Raw genomic sequence first — 17575 nt, forward strand, 5'->3', positions numbered from 1 at the left:
TTTTTATCAAAGTGGGCCTGAGTCCCTGTAATCACACTCACCCTTGTTTACCTGGTGAGTATAAAGGAACAGTTCAGCCAAGAAATAGTCCCACACATTGAACCACAACATGACATTTACACTCCAGTGTTTGTACAGACTAAATAAACAATGTTTAAATTAGTGAGCTTTTAACGGTGCTGGTAGGCAGATTTAGGGACCTTTAAACACAGCCAGGCTATTTCCAGCCTTTGTGTGAGGTTACTTTTTTTCTGTAACTTCATATTTATTGTACAGGCATGAGTAGTATCAATTTTAATTCTAAAGCAAGAAAGCGAATGAACTGAAAGGATTTCGCGAACCTTTTTTTTAAATTATTTATTGTTGTGGCCTACAATGCCTGATTTTGCAGCAGCTTTTAAAAAAACAAAAAATTGCAATGAATGTTGGAATGTTGTAGGGGCTGCGGCTGGTAAACAAGGAAGTGACAAGCTGATGTGTGACAACATTTTGCGGGAAATTGCGATGAATTGTGTTGAAATGAGCTTTTTCTGTATTTTGTGAGTGACGAACCCGTTTACCGGGACTTCAGAATTTAACTGTTGCCGCCTTCTTGATTTGGTGTCATTAGCTGAAGAGACAGGCCTGAGATAACAACCATCTGACCCAAACAGACCTGCTGCAAAGAGAGCTTTTTATTATAAAGTAATAAATGAGAAAGAAAGATTTCCTTTTTTTTTATTAATTAACTCATAAGTTGCAGCATAAAACAGGCATAATCGATTAACTGCAATTAGGCATGAATAACATTACCCTGCAACAAAAGGTTTTCTAAGCATTACTACCTAGTAAAATAAATAAACATTCATGAGGTTTTATTATTGTGGCTGACTGGACCTCCTCTGGCATGTGCAGGCATGTCCTCCTCACAAGATTGTCCTCGCTCTAGATTAGTTGCACCAGCTCAAATGACACCTTTTGTGATTCTTTAGCATAGACGGAGTCGGGTAACATCAACAAACTCCAAGCTGACAAGTGTGAACATGAGCAGAAGTCTACAACAGAAACTCGTGTGTGGATGTGCAGGGCCTTTAAAACCTCGAACCTGACATGTACTGACCTTCTGAGAGTTACGCTCGATGAAATATATTTCTACTTATATTTAAAAAAAAAATTAAAAAAAATCAACTGTTAAAGCTTGTGCTCGTGACATAACCTGAACAGGGTAAAAGATAAAATCATGACCTATTGGAATGACAGATTAATCATTAGTGCAAAAATCAAACTTTTCAACATTCAACCATCTGACTGACTTGCAAGCAGCAAGGCAGATAAAGAGTACCGCAACTCCAAACCCAACCAGCTCCAGTCTGGAGATTCAGTACTGGTGCTGGGTTCAGTTGGCTCCGGGGTCCCTCCAGCCCCCAAACGTCTTCTCCAGATACAGAGCCACCTCGAGGGTCAGATGGTCATGCAGCTTCCCGGCAATAACCTGCACACCCAGGGGCAGACCTTCCTCACCCAGACCCAGAGGGCACTGTGTGATCGGCAGCCCGAGGATGTTGATTATACCTGGAGGTAGAGGAGAGTGGATGAAATGGTTTCATACATGGAAACAAAAATAAGAGGACTCAAGCACATTCTGACAGCTTCAGTGGAGGCCGGGAGATGTTGTATAACTAGAAATAATCATTTTACAGGGCCATTGTCATGGAAGAAGAAGCCTTAATAATCATCCTGTCTGAATTTTAGTTAAGGTAACACAGATCCCATACTCCTGCATCATGTTTGGATGCTAGTTTCTATAATATCAGATATTAATTCACCAGACATTTACAAATTATGAGTAATAGTTGCAATTACATGGCCTTTTTGCGTAATAATGTCAAATAATGTATCCTAAGATAATATAAAAAAAATAAAAATTCACTTGTGGCCCCTCCAGCAGCCATTCTGCATCTTAAATCCTACCAGATAAAAGTGGTGTGACCCAGTAAACAAACAGATTGTAACATCTAAATTTCTACCTGCAAAATCAAGTGGCAGCTTGTAGAAAATGCTCAAAGAACTGCTCTGTCTTTTATAAAGTGAGACTGAACTGTGGTGCTGTAGCTTTAACACGGACTGACCTGTGTAGGCGAAGTCAAAGGGTCTGAAGAGCGGGTGGTGGTGTTTGGGAGCCACTCTGGGGTGTGAGGGGTAAAGCAAAACACCATCAGTCCCCAGCAGCTCCTCCACCTCCTTCTGCAGCTTGTCCTTCTGCTGGATGACAGAGGTCGAAGGTTTGGACCCTTGAGACATCTCCACCAGGGCCAGACCTGAAGACGTCACACACACATAGTTCACTTAATGGAAAGCTGCTGCAGCTTCAGGACGGCGTCTGCCAGAATAACACCAGACTGAACAACCACAGTTCCATAGTGCTGCACCGATGAAAACAAATATTAACAAACGAAGACAGTCCTGAAACAAGAACGAAGCCAAAATTGATTGATTACTTCCAATTAAAACAAATGTGACATATTGTTTCCCTCTTACCAATAGCAGCCATGGTGTGCTCTGATTTTCCCACCATCCATTTCAGCAGCTCCCACAGAGGCCGCACGGGTCGTCCTGGTTCCCCCAACAGCTCAGCAAAAGCCTGAGGAGGCTGAGGGAAGAAAATATTTTAAAATTGTGGATTCCTCTTTCTATGGTCACATAAAGTAGACTGAGTGTGTATATTAGATTTCCTGTGCTGCTCCCAACAGTCATCTTTTCTTTTGTCACCAGACTCCTCAGTGTGTAGAGCGACCATAATCACTCTAGTAACACTAACCTGTGTAAGTGGACTGACTAAACTGTTATCTCAACATCAGGCTCCTTTGTGCCACAATAAAGCAGTTATTGAGGGACTATAACCGCTGTCCTCTGTTGCTCTGCTTTGCAGTAATACAACGCTTTTCCGTTAACAGGTGTGAATGTGGACACTAGCGGCCTTTATGAAGCCTCCTATGCTTACTTTCAGCAAGGAATACACACACACACACACACACACACACACACGAAGACATTTGGGAGAGTTGGATTACAAATATTTCCCTGAAATGCTTTCTTTTATAGTTTATAAAAAATATAATGTATAATTATATAGGAAATACAGCGTATTCTATTCACCGTACATCTCTCTCAAATATTGAAGCCCGATTAATTGAAATAAATAATAATGATTGTTCAAAAGCATCGCTCTTACTCAGGTAAGTGAGGAACATTATCTTTATGGAGGTGCAGAACCGTCTTCTTTGGTGAAACTCAAGCAAGTTTTTGAAGTGAGATGTGACGTTACTTCCAGTTTGGCATCAAAGAGGGCTGATTATTCATTCACAGTCACACCAAGAAAAGAAATCATGACAAATTATGAGTAATTTAAATTGTCAGAATATCATTTTTTTTCTCCATCTTAACAAAGAGAAATTGCCACAGAGAGCCGGGAGCCTTTTGGCGTCTACCACAGTGTCTTTTTTGATATCACCACTTGGTGGCGCCACCATTAAACCATTGGAAATTCTCATATAGTGCCTTTAATGTGAACAGTTCTGTAAAAGGTTTCATTAAGGCAATGCATTTGTTTTCAATACCTTTCTTCAGCCTAGTTTAATCAGTGGTGAAAGATGCACACACCTCGTTAACTTGAAGCTCAGAAAGTAACATTTTATTGTTGTAGCTGGTCGAGCTATTTTTATTACACTGTATACAGATAGGTAATTTAGTCCAGTGGTCAGACCCCTTGATAGGGTCACAAAATAAACATCAGGAGATGATTAATAGAAGAGGAAGGAAGAGAATCTACATACATTTTTATTCATATTTTGGACTCTTTGTAGATACTTTAAACTCTTTGAACCTCAAACTACCATCCGAGAAGCTTAGAGTGGAAACACTGCTAACAACTCAAAGTGTAAAATGTGACAAAGGGTTTCCAACCAGACAATACTGTTTTTTGTAAAAGGTCACAAGAAGGGTGGAGAATTCAAGTTTATGAGGTCATCAGATGTATGCAAGTAGCATAACAGAAATACTCCAGTAAGTTTCAAGTGCCTAAAAACTGTAGTGAATGTACAAACATTCCACCTTAACTATTGTCTTAAAGTAATTTACCGTATTCCAAACCAGGAAACTGAATGGCATGGAGGCAATAATAATCAGACTAACCAAAGCACCCTGCAGTCCTCAGAGGGACAAAATGTTAGGTCCCCACAGGTAGAGAGGACTTTTTGAGGGTTAAGTCGTGGTTTTAGTGTTCACGTTAGGCATGTAGTTGTGATGGTTAAAGTTAGGGTAAGGGGCTAAGGAATGCATTACGTCAATGAGATGTCCCCACAGGGATAGAGGAACAGCGTGTGTGTGTGTGTGTGTGTGTGTGTGTGTGTGTGTGTGTGTGTGTGTGTGTGTGTGTGTGTGTGTGTGTGTGTGTGTGTGTGTGTGTGTGATGCTAAAGCTAAACAGATTAGTGAACCAGTTCTGGGCAGCAGAGTAGGTTCTGTGACTTGATTAGACAGAGAGTTTTGACACCTGTTATTTTCATTCGTCGTTTATTTTCATTCGTCGACCAGAAACTGCTAAAATACTCAGCAGGCGTGTCCAATAACTGCTCTTCACAGACATGTATAGACACGCTGCTCTGGGTCAAGAGGACCTACCTTGCCCTCCTTGTCAGGAAGACCCATGTAGGTGTTCCAGATCTGGAAGCTGTAGCAGAGCTCAGGGAAACGCACTTCTTGGACTTTCACGCCGAGGTCGGCCTCCAGACGCTCCACCACCTGGAGAAAATCAGATGATTTACTTCTGAAAACCGTCCTGATGTGTCGTGTTTCCCAACACTCAGTCTGCAGGAGTGACCTAGATTCAACACCTTCCTCTGGATCTCTATGAGCTCTTTGCTGACGGGTACGTCATAAGAGAGCCGCCGTCGTGAGGGATGGTGAAGAACCGCAGCTTCTTTAGGTCAACCTTCGTGTTTAAGGACAACCTGTGTACACATTGATCAATGTTTAACCACTGTACCTCAAAGATCTGATCTCAACAAACACTGTCGGGGTTTGAATGTCCTGTCTAAAAATGATGCAGAAAACTAGTCCATGCATTTGTTACTTCTAGGCTGGATTACTGCAATTCCTTATTATCAGGCTGCTCGAAAAAGTCCATTAAGACTCTTCAGCTGATCCAGAATGCTGCAGCACGTGTTCTGACAGGAACCAGGAAAGAGATCACATTTCTCCTGTTTTAGCTTCTTTGCATTGGCTTCCAGTAAAATCCAGAATAGAATTTAAAATCATTCTTCTTACCTACAAAGCTCTTAATGGTCAGGCACCATCTTATCTTAAAGAGCTCATAGTACCTTACTACCCCACCAGAGCACTGCGCTCCCAGAATGCAGGGTTACTTGTGGTTCCTAGAGTCTCCAAAAGTAGACTAGGAGCCAGAGCGTTCAGCTATCAAGCTCCTCTCCTGTGGAACCAGGTTCCAGTTTGGGTTCAGGAGGCAGACACCATCTCCACATTTAAGAGTAGGCTTAAGACTTTCCTCTTTGATAAAGCTTATAGTTAGGGCTGGCTCAGGTAGTCCTGAACCATCCCTTAGTTATGCTGCTATAGGCCTAGACTGCCGGGGGATTTCCCATGATGCACTGAGCTCCTCTCTCCTCTACTTTCTCTCCCTCTGTATGCAACCTTATCCCATTATTGCATGTTACTAACACAACTTCTCCCCTTTCTGGTAGTCTTGTGCTTTCTCGTCCCTCTCCTCTCTCCTCCTATCACTTCCTGCAGGTTTTCTGGCTCTGGAGCTGTGGAGTCTGGATCTGTGGCTGCGGGTCGCCTGCTGCCCCCGTGTTCCTGCTCGACACCCTCTACTGCAACGACTATTGTTGCTAGTCTTATTGTTATTATAATCATTAACATTACGATGGTTACCATTAACACTATTATAAATATCTGTACCATTTTTCATTTAGTTTATAGCAACATTACCTTCGCTGTCTGTACCTCTGTGTGTATATTGTGTAGGCTGCCTCCCTCCCTCTCTCTCTCCTTACATCCTCTCTCTCTCTCTCTCTCTCTCTTCTTCTCTCTCTCTCTCTTTCACTCTCTCTCTCTCTCTTTCTCTCTCTCTCTCTCTCTCACCCCAACCGGTCGAGGCAGATGGCCGCCCACCCTGAGCCATGGTTCTGCTCGAGGTTTCTGCCTCTTAAAGGAAGTTTTTCCTTGCCTCTGTCGCCTAGTGCTTGCTCTTGGTGGGAACTGTTGGGCTTCTGTAAATATCATCACAGAGTACGGTCTAGACCTGCTCCTTTATGAAAGCGCTGTGAGATAACTGTTGTTGTGATTTGGCGCTATATAAATAAAATTGAATTGAATTGAATTGAATTGAATTGAATGTGTGACTCAAACCTGACTCTTAAGGCCCTTTAGATTTTGGTCCAAGTTGTTTGCATACACTTGATAAAAGGTTCCAGAGAATAACGACATTATTTACATTTCTACATGGCATATTTGCATCTAATTCCTGTCACACCTTCACTCTAACTGAGAAAGACCATTTGTGATGGAAACATTGGGCCACAAGCAAGAAACTCTCACGTGAACAGATTAATTCTTAAAGGCACGTACAAGTGATTTAAGAGAATTTGTGGCATGTGACGAAAAGACTGACGAAAGGTTGTGCAAGTTTCATTTAAAAGGTGCCTTGTGGGATTGTTTTTAAAACAAATAAAAGTTGTGTTTACATTCATTAACAAAGAAGAGTTTGTTTTTTTTAAACCTGCATCCATGTTTACTTTGCAACCAGTCTTCTCTTCTGCTACTAGAGGTCAAAACCTCCACAGGATACCTTTAAGGTCCCATCTACACTACTCCGTTTTTGTTTAAAAAAAAACTCGCAGTGGTGGGGATGGGATGCAAACCTCACAGAAAAAGTAAGACAAATGTTCTTGCATGAGGACTGTTACCACATCTGTGTAGCATAAAAAGAAGTATCAAGAGATAAATAGCAGTGTGTGGGTATTTATTGTGCAGATTATTGTTACCAAACAGCTGCAGTGAATTGATGGATGTGCCTCCAGGTGATTGTCATATCTTCATCTCAACAATTTGTCTATACAAGCTATTAAAATATTACAACTTAGACTTTTTCTTCCTGCTGCCTCCAAGTACGCCTCTCATAGCAAGGCTGGCAACATAACTGCAGATGTGCACGAGCAAAGGGAACGTGCTGCACTATTTGAAGAAGCCTTCTGCGTGTGCTGCGTCAGCTTTTAAAGAATTTGTTTATAAAGTAAGGCCGTGAAAAAAAAAAAAAAAAAAAAGGGATCTTCCCTGAAGCGACAGACACCAGCTGAGCTCTTACATGTGGGCTTTGGGTCCTGCCATGATATTGAGCAAGGGCAGCAGGTCCTCAGCGTAGCGGCACATGGGACCAGTGCTGAGGTACTCTTCGTGTCTGCCAGAGTAAGGAGGGTACTGGTTCTCACACGACACGACACCTGCAGACACACATCACAGTTACAGAGAAGTCTGATTTATAAGCGTGTTCTTTTAACCTGCAGAAGCTGAGTTTTGTTCCTGGATAAATGAAGGCAAAATATTAAATATTAATTAACAGTTATGTTCCACTCTTGTTTTGGTCTCCACCAACTCCTGAGAGAAATATCTGGCTCTTTAGCTGCTAAATGCTCCACTGTGTTCACCAGCTAGTCGCTAACTGTGTCTGTCTGCCGTCTGGAGCGGAGCAGGTCACGTACAGTGAGGCTTTTAGAGCTTCCACAAAAACGATGCTTGTTGTGGACCAGACAGCTATTGACTGCCATTTTATTATTTCTTATCTATACAGTTTTGTACAACGGATATTGTAGCAGCACACTGAATATGGACTGACTACATTAACATACATTTAAAATTTACTTTCTCTTACCGGGAGTGGTTTTATGGCCAAATATACCGTTGAAGAAACAGGGCATTCGGATGCTGCCACCGATGTCTGAGCCCACGCCAATGACTGCGCCTGCTGCTCCCAGTATACTGCCCTCCCCACCTGAGGCAGGCAAAGAGGAGACAGAGAGAGGAAAGATAATTTGGTGAATCTGGCAGCTCCAAAATTCCCCAAGGTGCAGCTGACAGCTACTGGCTGTATGATATCAACAAAACTAGCTGAGTATCTCGATGACGAAGACTACTTCAAGATTAACAGACAATATTCTATAATATGATATCACAAGATCAGAATATTGGTTTAGTATTGTAGTTCTGGACAAGGGTGTCACTTTTTGTTGAAAAGTTGTGGGGACATTTAGGGGCTCATATTAGGGGTGTGACGAAACACTTGGTCCACGAGACGTGATAATGCACAATTACTACAAGATATTCCAATGCCATTTATGAGAAATATTCATTGATGAAAAAGGTCACTTGATTGGCAGGTCCTCCCCCAGATGATTTTGTGCATTAAACTCTTAATTTCCTGCATTCTAGAGACATTTTTTGCACCACTTTATGGTGGAAATTTATATGAAGGGAAACCAAATTCATGTGGCCGGTGACAATTAAGAATATAAAAATATTATTGATTGAAGTTACTCTTTTGGACAAGATCTGTTTCATTCTATATTTTCATTGCATTTTATTCATTCATTGTGTGCAATTAAACCTTTCTTGTAGAATTTTTATTTGTTATTTAACATTTCTTGTTGCAAGCTAATTTGCAGAAAACTTTTAGAAAATGCTTTCAAAAAGTGATGTGGACAAAATCAACCATTTAAAAAAAGCGGTGGGGACATGTCCCCAGCGACCCCAGTGTAAATGAGACCTATGGTCCTGGACAACAAGAAGCCTTTTATTGTCTTTATGTAATTGTTTTTATCTGATCTTATTAATGTTTAACTTACACTGTAGCGCTGAACACAGTTTTACTTGGTTTTTGGTCGGATCCTCTTCCAAAAGACACGTAGCTCTTGTAACTTGAGAGTTTCAATGCACTCACAGTAAATGGACAAAAGAATTTGCTGTCATGATCCAGCTGCAGTCTGCAGTGTTTCCTCTGTTCCTCCTAGTGTTTTTGTCAGTCACCTGTTTGTCTGTCCCAGTGTTTGTGTGTCTGGGCGTGGTGCTCCTGGCTTTCCTCCCTAGGCTCCAATCATCTAATCCCCTGTGGCTCCTAAATACACCTGACGGCCCTGCCGTAATCAAGACCTGTAGTATTTAAAAACCCGCTCTATACTTGCTTCACTTGTTTGCACTGCTCCTGACTCCTGTGTTTTTCTTGTCTGTGCTTCAGGTTCCACAGTTTTTCAATAAACCACTGTTCTTTGCTTCTACTCGAGTCTCAAAGTCCGCAATTGAATCCTCTTTCCTACTGCCCTAAACCTTTGCTAAATAAATGCAATGAGAAAGAAAGCCAACATTTTTAGTTATGATCAGTTCATCTATACTATATCCATTTAACCTTTTGTGTGAATAAACCATAAATCGTGGGTAAAGTAATATTAAAAACAACAACCGATTTAGCATTGGACCCCTGCAACCTGGTCAGACTCATGAAACCAAAAAAGGGTCAAAACCTTGTTAAAACATGTTGCCTTAATTACCCACAATGCATCTCAACCACAGGCAGTTTGGTTGGAGATTTGGGTGCGTCATGCTAGTAGCTGCTAATGTAGCCTCGAGCAGGGACAAGGAGCGGGCTACCGAGGTCTGGTAAGCTCACTTCTTTCCAACTCGACACCCCCAGGTTTTTTGTCCTTTTTCAAACCTGTAGTCTTCAGCCCCGGCGGACGCCGACTCAAGTGACATCACTGGAGGCGATTTATCAAATTTTGCGCGGCTCCCTCCGAAGGCATAAAAGGTTTTATACAACTTTATTCACACACGCAGCAGTAAACAGATTTCCCCTGCCCCTTTAAGAGTTCCCCTTTCAGGAACCAGAGCCTCTGGGTTTGTGTGTCTGCAGCGTGATTTGATTATCAGGGCTATTCCTGGACACAAAGAGCGAGACTCCTGCAATAAGATGTTCTGAATAAATGCTTCTTGACCCTGAACCCTGAAGTCGACAGCGTCCCTGCCCAGAAGAGAAGTCAGATGTTAAACCAACAGCTGCTAACCTGAACTTCCTCCTGGTGTCCTCTCCAGGTCGTACGGGTTTCTGGTGATGCCATAGAGGTGGTTGTGGGACTCGCACCACATACACAGCTCACTGGTGTTGGTGACGCCCAGCGGGATGGCCCCTGCTCTCTTCAGCAGGGCCACCGACGGAGTGTCGACGGTGGCCGTGACTCCTCGCCTGGACAGCAAACCTGCAGTGTTCGGCATGCCTGCAACACGGAAACACATCAAATACACTCAAAAGTAAAAGACGTTTTTAGTTTCAAAGCCATTGTTAGCTGCTGGGAATACTGTTCTGTGTCTTTTCATCATGAGGCCATCTACAACATGATGTATTCAGAAGGAAGTTAAACTTTCTCCACTATACGTTACCACCAGTGTTAAACGTCAACTCAAACTCTGTTTTTTTGATGTATATAGTGCCAGGTTTCAAGAGACTGACGGGATATTAGGGTGGGGCCGGTAGACGGCGATGGCTGACAGACATCACAACATTGAGCAGGCATCGTGATTGTAAACCCCCACCCCCTTTGGCAAAAAAAATATCTAAATGTTTCAAATTATACCGCCTTGTGAAAGCAGTTTTTAATCACCAACAACATTATTATTATAAATGTTAAATATGCGTCGCACATTCCTCGGAATTCTCTTCTCCAAACATCGAGACACACAAGAGGCCTACACCTCTGGTAAACACACCGTCTTTCCCCGCCGCTCTCTATCACCACCCCCTTTTCCATGTTTTTCCACCTGTGATCCGTTATCACGGCAGCAGGTGAGCCACTTGTGGGCTTGTTAATGAAGCAGCCTATCAAACAACCAAAACCAACATCTGCACCCTGTGTGTTCACTGCTGCTTTACCTGCTCCGTGCTTGTAAAATTTCCACTGCGACTTCTAACGTTTTAGGCTGCCAAGTTTTTAACCCCCCCCACCACCACCACCTTTGTGCACGCGCCCCTGATGTCATAGTCCATCCCGATGTTTCAATGCAGACATCGTCCCTTGGAAATTTTGTATACGTCGCCCTACGGGATATTGATTTCTGGAAGTTACCCTGGAGGGCGAAGCACTCTTTGACAGAGAGTGGGACTCCCAGTAACGGCAGCCGGTCCTCCAGCACCTCCTCTCCTCCAGTCTCCTCCTCAATCAGCTTGTCCACCTGGGCCGCCTCCTGGAGTGCAGCATCAAACCTGGCGGGAGGGAGGGGTGGGGGTGGGGGGTGGGTGGAGAGAATAATCATTTGACGCAATTCTGGTGAACTGCTGATTAAAAGAGCTTGATTTTCAGATTATGCATCATAGTGGAAACTGTAAATATGGCAAGTGTTACCATGACAGTTTTTACAATATAATTAATACACTTTTCAGCAACAAATTTCAGATTTTCTGTTTCACTTTGTCAAAAGAGAGTCAAATACATTTTACCCCAGCCGTAACCCCAACAATATTCCGTTTACTATCACGTACAAAGAGCCGATAGGGGCTTTCCAAAATCTACTCCCTCTGCCTACCTACATCGACTCCGTTTGCGTGCTCAAAGGGATGGTCAGCCAACTTGAGTGCCGTCCAAAACCTATCTAACCAAAATAAGTTCGTACATACACGATCATAAAATAAATGACAAATGGTTTCAGTTTCCTTCTAGCAAAACACTTGAGTGTTCCTGAATCTTAATACAGCTGTTGTTTGATAAACGTGTAACAGCAGTGAGTGATCTGTAACTTCAGATCCTGTTTACACTAGGAAGAGGTTCATCCGAAATTTGGCCGCTGTTTTTATACACTACGGGAACTCAGGTAGGCAGTGAGAGTGACTCCGCCCAGAGTACACTCTGTGACGGAGTGGAAGCGGTGAGGGGTCTAGTTTTTAAAAAAGGCCGCTAGTGTTTCCTTTGTTCCTTCTAGTGTTTTTGTCGGTCACCTGTGTGTCTGTGTGTCTTGTGAGTACAATCACAAACAATTCTGATAATCTATTAATCGTTTTGAGTAATCTTTTAAGAAAATATCTCCAAATTCTCTGATTCCAGCTTTTCAAACGTGAATATTTTCTGGCCCCTCTATGACAATAAACTGAATATCTTTGGGTTGTGGACAAAGCAAGACATTTGAGGACATTATCTTGGGCTTTGGGAAACACTGACCAGCATTTTTAACCATTTTCTGGACCAAACAACTGATCCATTAATAGTGAAAATGATCAACAGACTAAATCATAATGAAAATAATATCAGTTGCAGGCCCAGCCGGAACTGGCAAATATTTGCTTCAAAAAATACGTTAAATGATTATTCGATTATCAAAATAGTTGCCAATTAAAACTTTCTTTCGATCGATTAATCGAGTAAACGTTGCAGCTCAAGAGAACAACAGATCGAATGATTCTTTCTTGCCTGTCTTTTACAACAGCGTTCAGAAGAGGGTTGACTTCCTGGATCCTGTCAATGTAAGCTTGCACCACCTCCACACTCGACACCTGCAGAAACACAACAACAGACTATAGAAATGTGTCACACACACACACGTCACAAAAAAGAAAACGTTAGCATGCCAGATTTGAGAAAAAACACAGTGCATTCCTCCAGATAAAAATATGAAACAGGTGTCTCCTAAAAATAGGGAGGGGTAGATGGAAGAAAATGTTCTTTGAAAAAGTATATTGATATAAGTTTGTTCCACTGCTGTGAACATAAAGTCTCAGATGGTTTTCTATCATTAAATACCAAGGAAACCGAAAGATATCTACATTTCACAGGCTGAAATTAAAGCACGTTTGCTCGAAAATGCCAAATCTATTATCAGCATGGGTATTTAACGGTCAGTTGTTTCAGCTCTACATTAAAAGCAACACCTGCGCAATATACTGCCATACAATAAAACACAAGATACCTCAGGCTAATGGTGTTTCCAGCCTCTCCTACTTGCTGTGGATGCCTTACAAAATAATGTGTTCATCAACACACAAAGTCCAACCTGTGTCAATAAAATGAAGCTCGCACTTTATGTTGTATACACAGCAAATTGAGAAGAGTTAAATCTGAGTAAATGTAGAGTTAATTCTACTCTGGAGTGAAATCCATTATGTGTGACTCAGTTAATAATAACAGTAGTTAAAACAGAGAGTAAAAAGTGTTATTAACTCAAACCTGTAACTGTAATTGTATCAATATTAACTCTGAACTTCTTACTCTTAACTCTGATGCTGGCTTTTACTGTTGAAGTGTTTGATGTCTCTCCTCCTTCCCCACTGCGCAGGCCTACACACACTGACTGGCTGAAGTCAGGAGACTCTTCATGAAAGCACTCCACTGACGAATGGGAAACAAGGGGGCATGCTTTTGATCTGGTTGTAAACTTTAACACTGTTTGATAAGTAAATTAAGCACTACCTGTTAATGTTATATTTTAGTTTGATATTGCTCTACTGGCACCTGGTCGTTTTGCAATGGTGAGCCATCACCACCATGACTTAAACTCATGTCACCACACTGTCACTAGCCACCTTAATGTGCATTTCAGATGGGAAACAATTTGTGTGGTGCTGGCCACTGGGTTAGGCACAAAAGTTGAACTTGTACCACAAGTTTAGCTTGATGCAGCAAAAACACAGCCCTGGCAGGTGCAAGCGTGTGTCTGAAAGGCATAGATAGATAGATAGATAGATAGATAGATAGATAGATAGATAGATAGATAGATAGATAGATAGATAGATAGATAGATAGATAGATAGATAGATAGATAGATAGATAGATAGATAGATAGATAGATAGATAGATAGATAGATAGATAGATAGATAGATAGATAGATAGATAGATAGATAGATAGATAGAGCAAGCTTTACCTCCCAGATATCGTTTTAGGAATATGGAAGAGCTCTATTTACACCTTTAAATGTTATGAGGCTAACACTTAGTAGTTAACAAATGATCCTCTCAGAAAGTGTAAACATCTAACACTACATAGAAGAAAAACTAACACTGGTCAGTGTGAAAAAGTGTTGGTTTTAACTCCAAAAAGAGTCAAGAATTACACTAAATTAGTGTGAAAGGTACCAACACTCCAAAAAGAGTTAAATTACCAGTCTTTGGTGTGGAGCCATATAGGCACTTTAAAAGTGATGAAATCAACTCTAACAATGTTAACAAGCCCCCGGGTGTGTGTGTGTGTGTGTGTGTGTGTGTGTGTGTGTGTGTGTGTGTGTGTGGTTACTCCACAGATGTTAATGTCTCAGAGGCTTGTAAAGACAATACACCTGTGGGGCAGAGATCCGCAGAGAGTGGCCCACACAGGTGCAGGCAGCTTTGCTGAGAAGAGGGTTTTGTTCTTGAGAAACAGGCTGCAATAATGTAAAGACAAACTTGGCACGTGACTAGCCAGATTTAAAGAGAAGCAGCTTATGTAACTTTTGTGAGTGTAAACAACCATTCACCTACAATAGTTCAGTCAGTTCAGTGATTATTTGTGGGTTTGAACACACACACAACAACACACACCTCTTTACGCCGGATCTTCTTGGCGAGCTGCGTCGCTGACAGGAGCAGCAGCGGGTTGCTGACCGGCGGCAGCTTCTTCCCGGACATAACGGATCTCTGAGGGGAGAAGAGCCGAAAAACCGCGAAGAGGACTCCCATGACCGCCTTGAAGAGACATACTTGTACCTTTTGTAGAAGGGTCAGCGCCATTTTTCCACTGCGGAGGGACGACGGAGGGTTAACGAGATGTCTCCAGCGGTACGGAGAACCTCCCAGCAGCTCCCAGCGGCTGGAGGAGGTTTATATATACCTGCTAGTCAAGTTAGCACAGGTTAGCGAGGGTGAGGCTAGGACCGGAAGTATTCCTTCAAAATAAAGTCTTTAATTGCGCTTCAGACAGCAACATTTTAGATTAGTTTCAGTCAGTGCCTGTCAGTGGTGGACAGTAACTATGCACTGTACTGAAGTACAAATTAGAGGTTTTTGTACTTTTAGTATTTTCTTTTCATGCCACTTTCTACTTCTACCTTCTCTACGAAATCTTGTACTTTTTACTTCACTACATTTATGTAACAGCTTCTGTTACTAGTTATTTTACAAACACACAAAACATATGAAGAGTTTAAAAAATATGATGTTTTGTTATAAATTAAACTACCAATAGTTTATACAAGTACAGCTAGGACATTCGTTGTTTGTCAGAAATGTAATTGGCAACTATTTTGACATTTTTTTGAGTCATTTTTTATGTTAAAATGTTTCATGGTTGCAGCTTCACAAATGTCAAGATTTGCTGCTTTTCATTTAGATTATTTTACTGTAATTTTAGACGAACAAAACAAACATTGTGAAGGTGTCATTTTGGGCTCTGTTTAATTGTGACAGCAATTCTCACTATTTTCAATCGATGAATGGAGAAAATTAGCAAAGTAATCTAATGAAAAAAAGTTAATTGCAGTGTGATACAAAATAGTTCAACCTCAACCAACTACAACAGCAAAATCCTGTAATAATATATATAATATATAGTAGTATAACAGTCACAGGGGACATTTTTCATTCTGAGTACTTTTAGTTTAATACTTGAAGAGAATTTTCCCAATTATACTCAATGCAGTACTTTAACTTGTAACAGAGTATTTTTACAGTAAAACACTTTTTGCTTCAGGAACTTTAACTTGCTAAATTTTTTTGGTACCGGTCTGAGTGCTGACAAATGACTGCTGGTAACACTGGAGTGCAGGCTTCGCGGGCCCAGACTGCAAAGGCCTCTCTGTTAAAGTAATAAAATCAAGGAAATCCCTAGTTGGATGGTTGTAACACATTTTAAATAAGTTTTACAATCCTCCCCACCCTTTCATCCATCGTTTAGCTAGCTGTATTAGCATAGTGGTTTGAAATTAGCAGGGGAAGTCTGCATCTCATGTTGCCTACTTTCTGACCTCAAAATCAATTTTTCTCTGTATATTCTGAATGTGCCTGTTTCCAGCTTTGACAATCACCATGCATGAGAGCCAGGGAGGATGTAGGTAATCACTGAAATGATCACATGACTCCTATCTTGTCTCTGATTGGTGGAATTGATGTTGTTACAACTCTCCCATGTTACAACCATAACGGGTCTCCCCTACTCTTAATACTGTACTTAAGTACATTTTGAGCATACTTCACTTTTCACACAATTTTTCCATTTTTATGCTACTAATTCTTTTACATTTCACAGGCAAATATTGTACATTTTGTTCCACTAAATAACGTTTTTATTCATGTATTTAATTATTAGTCAAATTGCTATTTCATGGTAAAGAATTAACTTTCAAGGTAAATCTAAAAATTGCATGCAAGTTACAAGTGTTTTATTTTGAAAATTAGAGGAATATATATGATTTATTCTGGCTAGCTTGACGGTGACCCATTTCAATTGGCCCCTGTAGAACAAAGGTAAAGTTGAATCCTTTTTAACCCGTTCAGCCTGTTTTTAATAGGTGTGGTAGCGTGAATAGCTTGTGTTTAAACTGGTATTTGAATTGGTAATTTAGAGATAACATTTAAACATTTGTTTACCATTAAACGATTAAACTGCAAATTCACATTGAGAAACTGAACTTTTGCCTCCTCACAGGTCAGAAATTAGCATATAATCACTTTATAAGCAGACATTGTTTTAGAGTTAAAGATTTTAATCGCTATTTTAAGACTGAAATCAAATAAATACTAAAATATAACAAGTTTAGAAATTAAGCTATAGATACATGTACATACATAGAATTTATATTTGTTTACATGTGAATAAAATTAAATAAAACATAGACAAATATCCCAGTTATATTATCCTCTAAAGAAATGTTTGACTGGACACAAAAAAGGCCTCATATATTGCACATTAATTTAACTGTTCACCTATGTTTTCTAGTAAGAACATTTAATTTATTTGCCAACTTTAGTCGCTGGTTACTTGCTATATACAGAATATTTATCTAAATAAAGATAAATAAAAACAAATTATGATGTATTTAACCCCCTTTACCAGCTGCATTTTAACATTGTAATGATTTTATACACCTTAATCCATCAATAGACTAATAATATAATCCAATAAAATAATGTAGGTCTGCGTTACTCTGACATTTTGTATTTGACTCTAAAATAATATCAGAAGAATACTTCTTAATTGGCTCCAGTGAAGTAACTGTCTGTCAACACTAGAGAGCAGCATTGATGAAGGCTTTACTTCCTAATTGAACACACAGAGCACGTAGTCTGCCTCTGCAATGCAGGTCAGTGGGTTAGTTACAGTCAGCTCATACTGCACCACCAGCACAGTCTTCATACTGTGCAGGAGATGCTCAACATGGTGCATTTAGTGTCTGCATTTTAGTCCCATACAGAATTTATAAATTATATTATTTAACAGTTTGAAAGACTAAAACTGCCTGTGAAGCTTTATTGAAAACAGCCTTTGATAACATTTTATCAGTGTTACTGCATGTCCGTGT

General features: G+C 40.7%; 1 protein-coding gene across 1 annotated transcript; it reads right to left on the reverse strand.

Moving 5' to 3' along the window:
• Positions 1–700: 700 nt before the first annotated feature.
• Positions 701–14867, reverse strand: faah2b (fatty acid amide hydrolase 2b). Its single transcript, XM_038731317.1, is given in 12 exon segments — positions 701–1551; positions 2109–2297; positions 2518–2629; positions 4659–4778; positions 4871–4908; positions 4911–4987; positions 7363–7498; positions 7927–8046; positions 10109–10318; positions 11165–11301; positions 12500–12582; positions 14601–14867. Coding segments are annotated over 12 exon segments (1587 nt in total). The 5' UTR covers positions 14790–14867; the 3' UTR covers positions 701–1375.
• Between the last annotated feature and the right edge of the window lie 2708 nt (positions 14868–17575).

Source organism: Micropterus salmoides, unplaced genomic scaffold, assembly GCF_014851395.1.
Source record: "Micropterus salmoides isolate LMB-PRFRI ecotype aquatic unplaced genomic scaffold, ASM1485139v1 Ms_hic_scaffold_2, whole genome shotgun sequence".
Taxonomy (NCBI): Eukaryota; Metazoa; Chordata; class Actinopteri; order Centrarchiformes; family Centrarchidae; genus Micropterus; species Micropterus salmoides.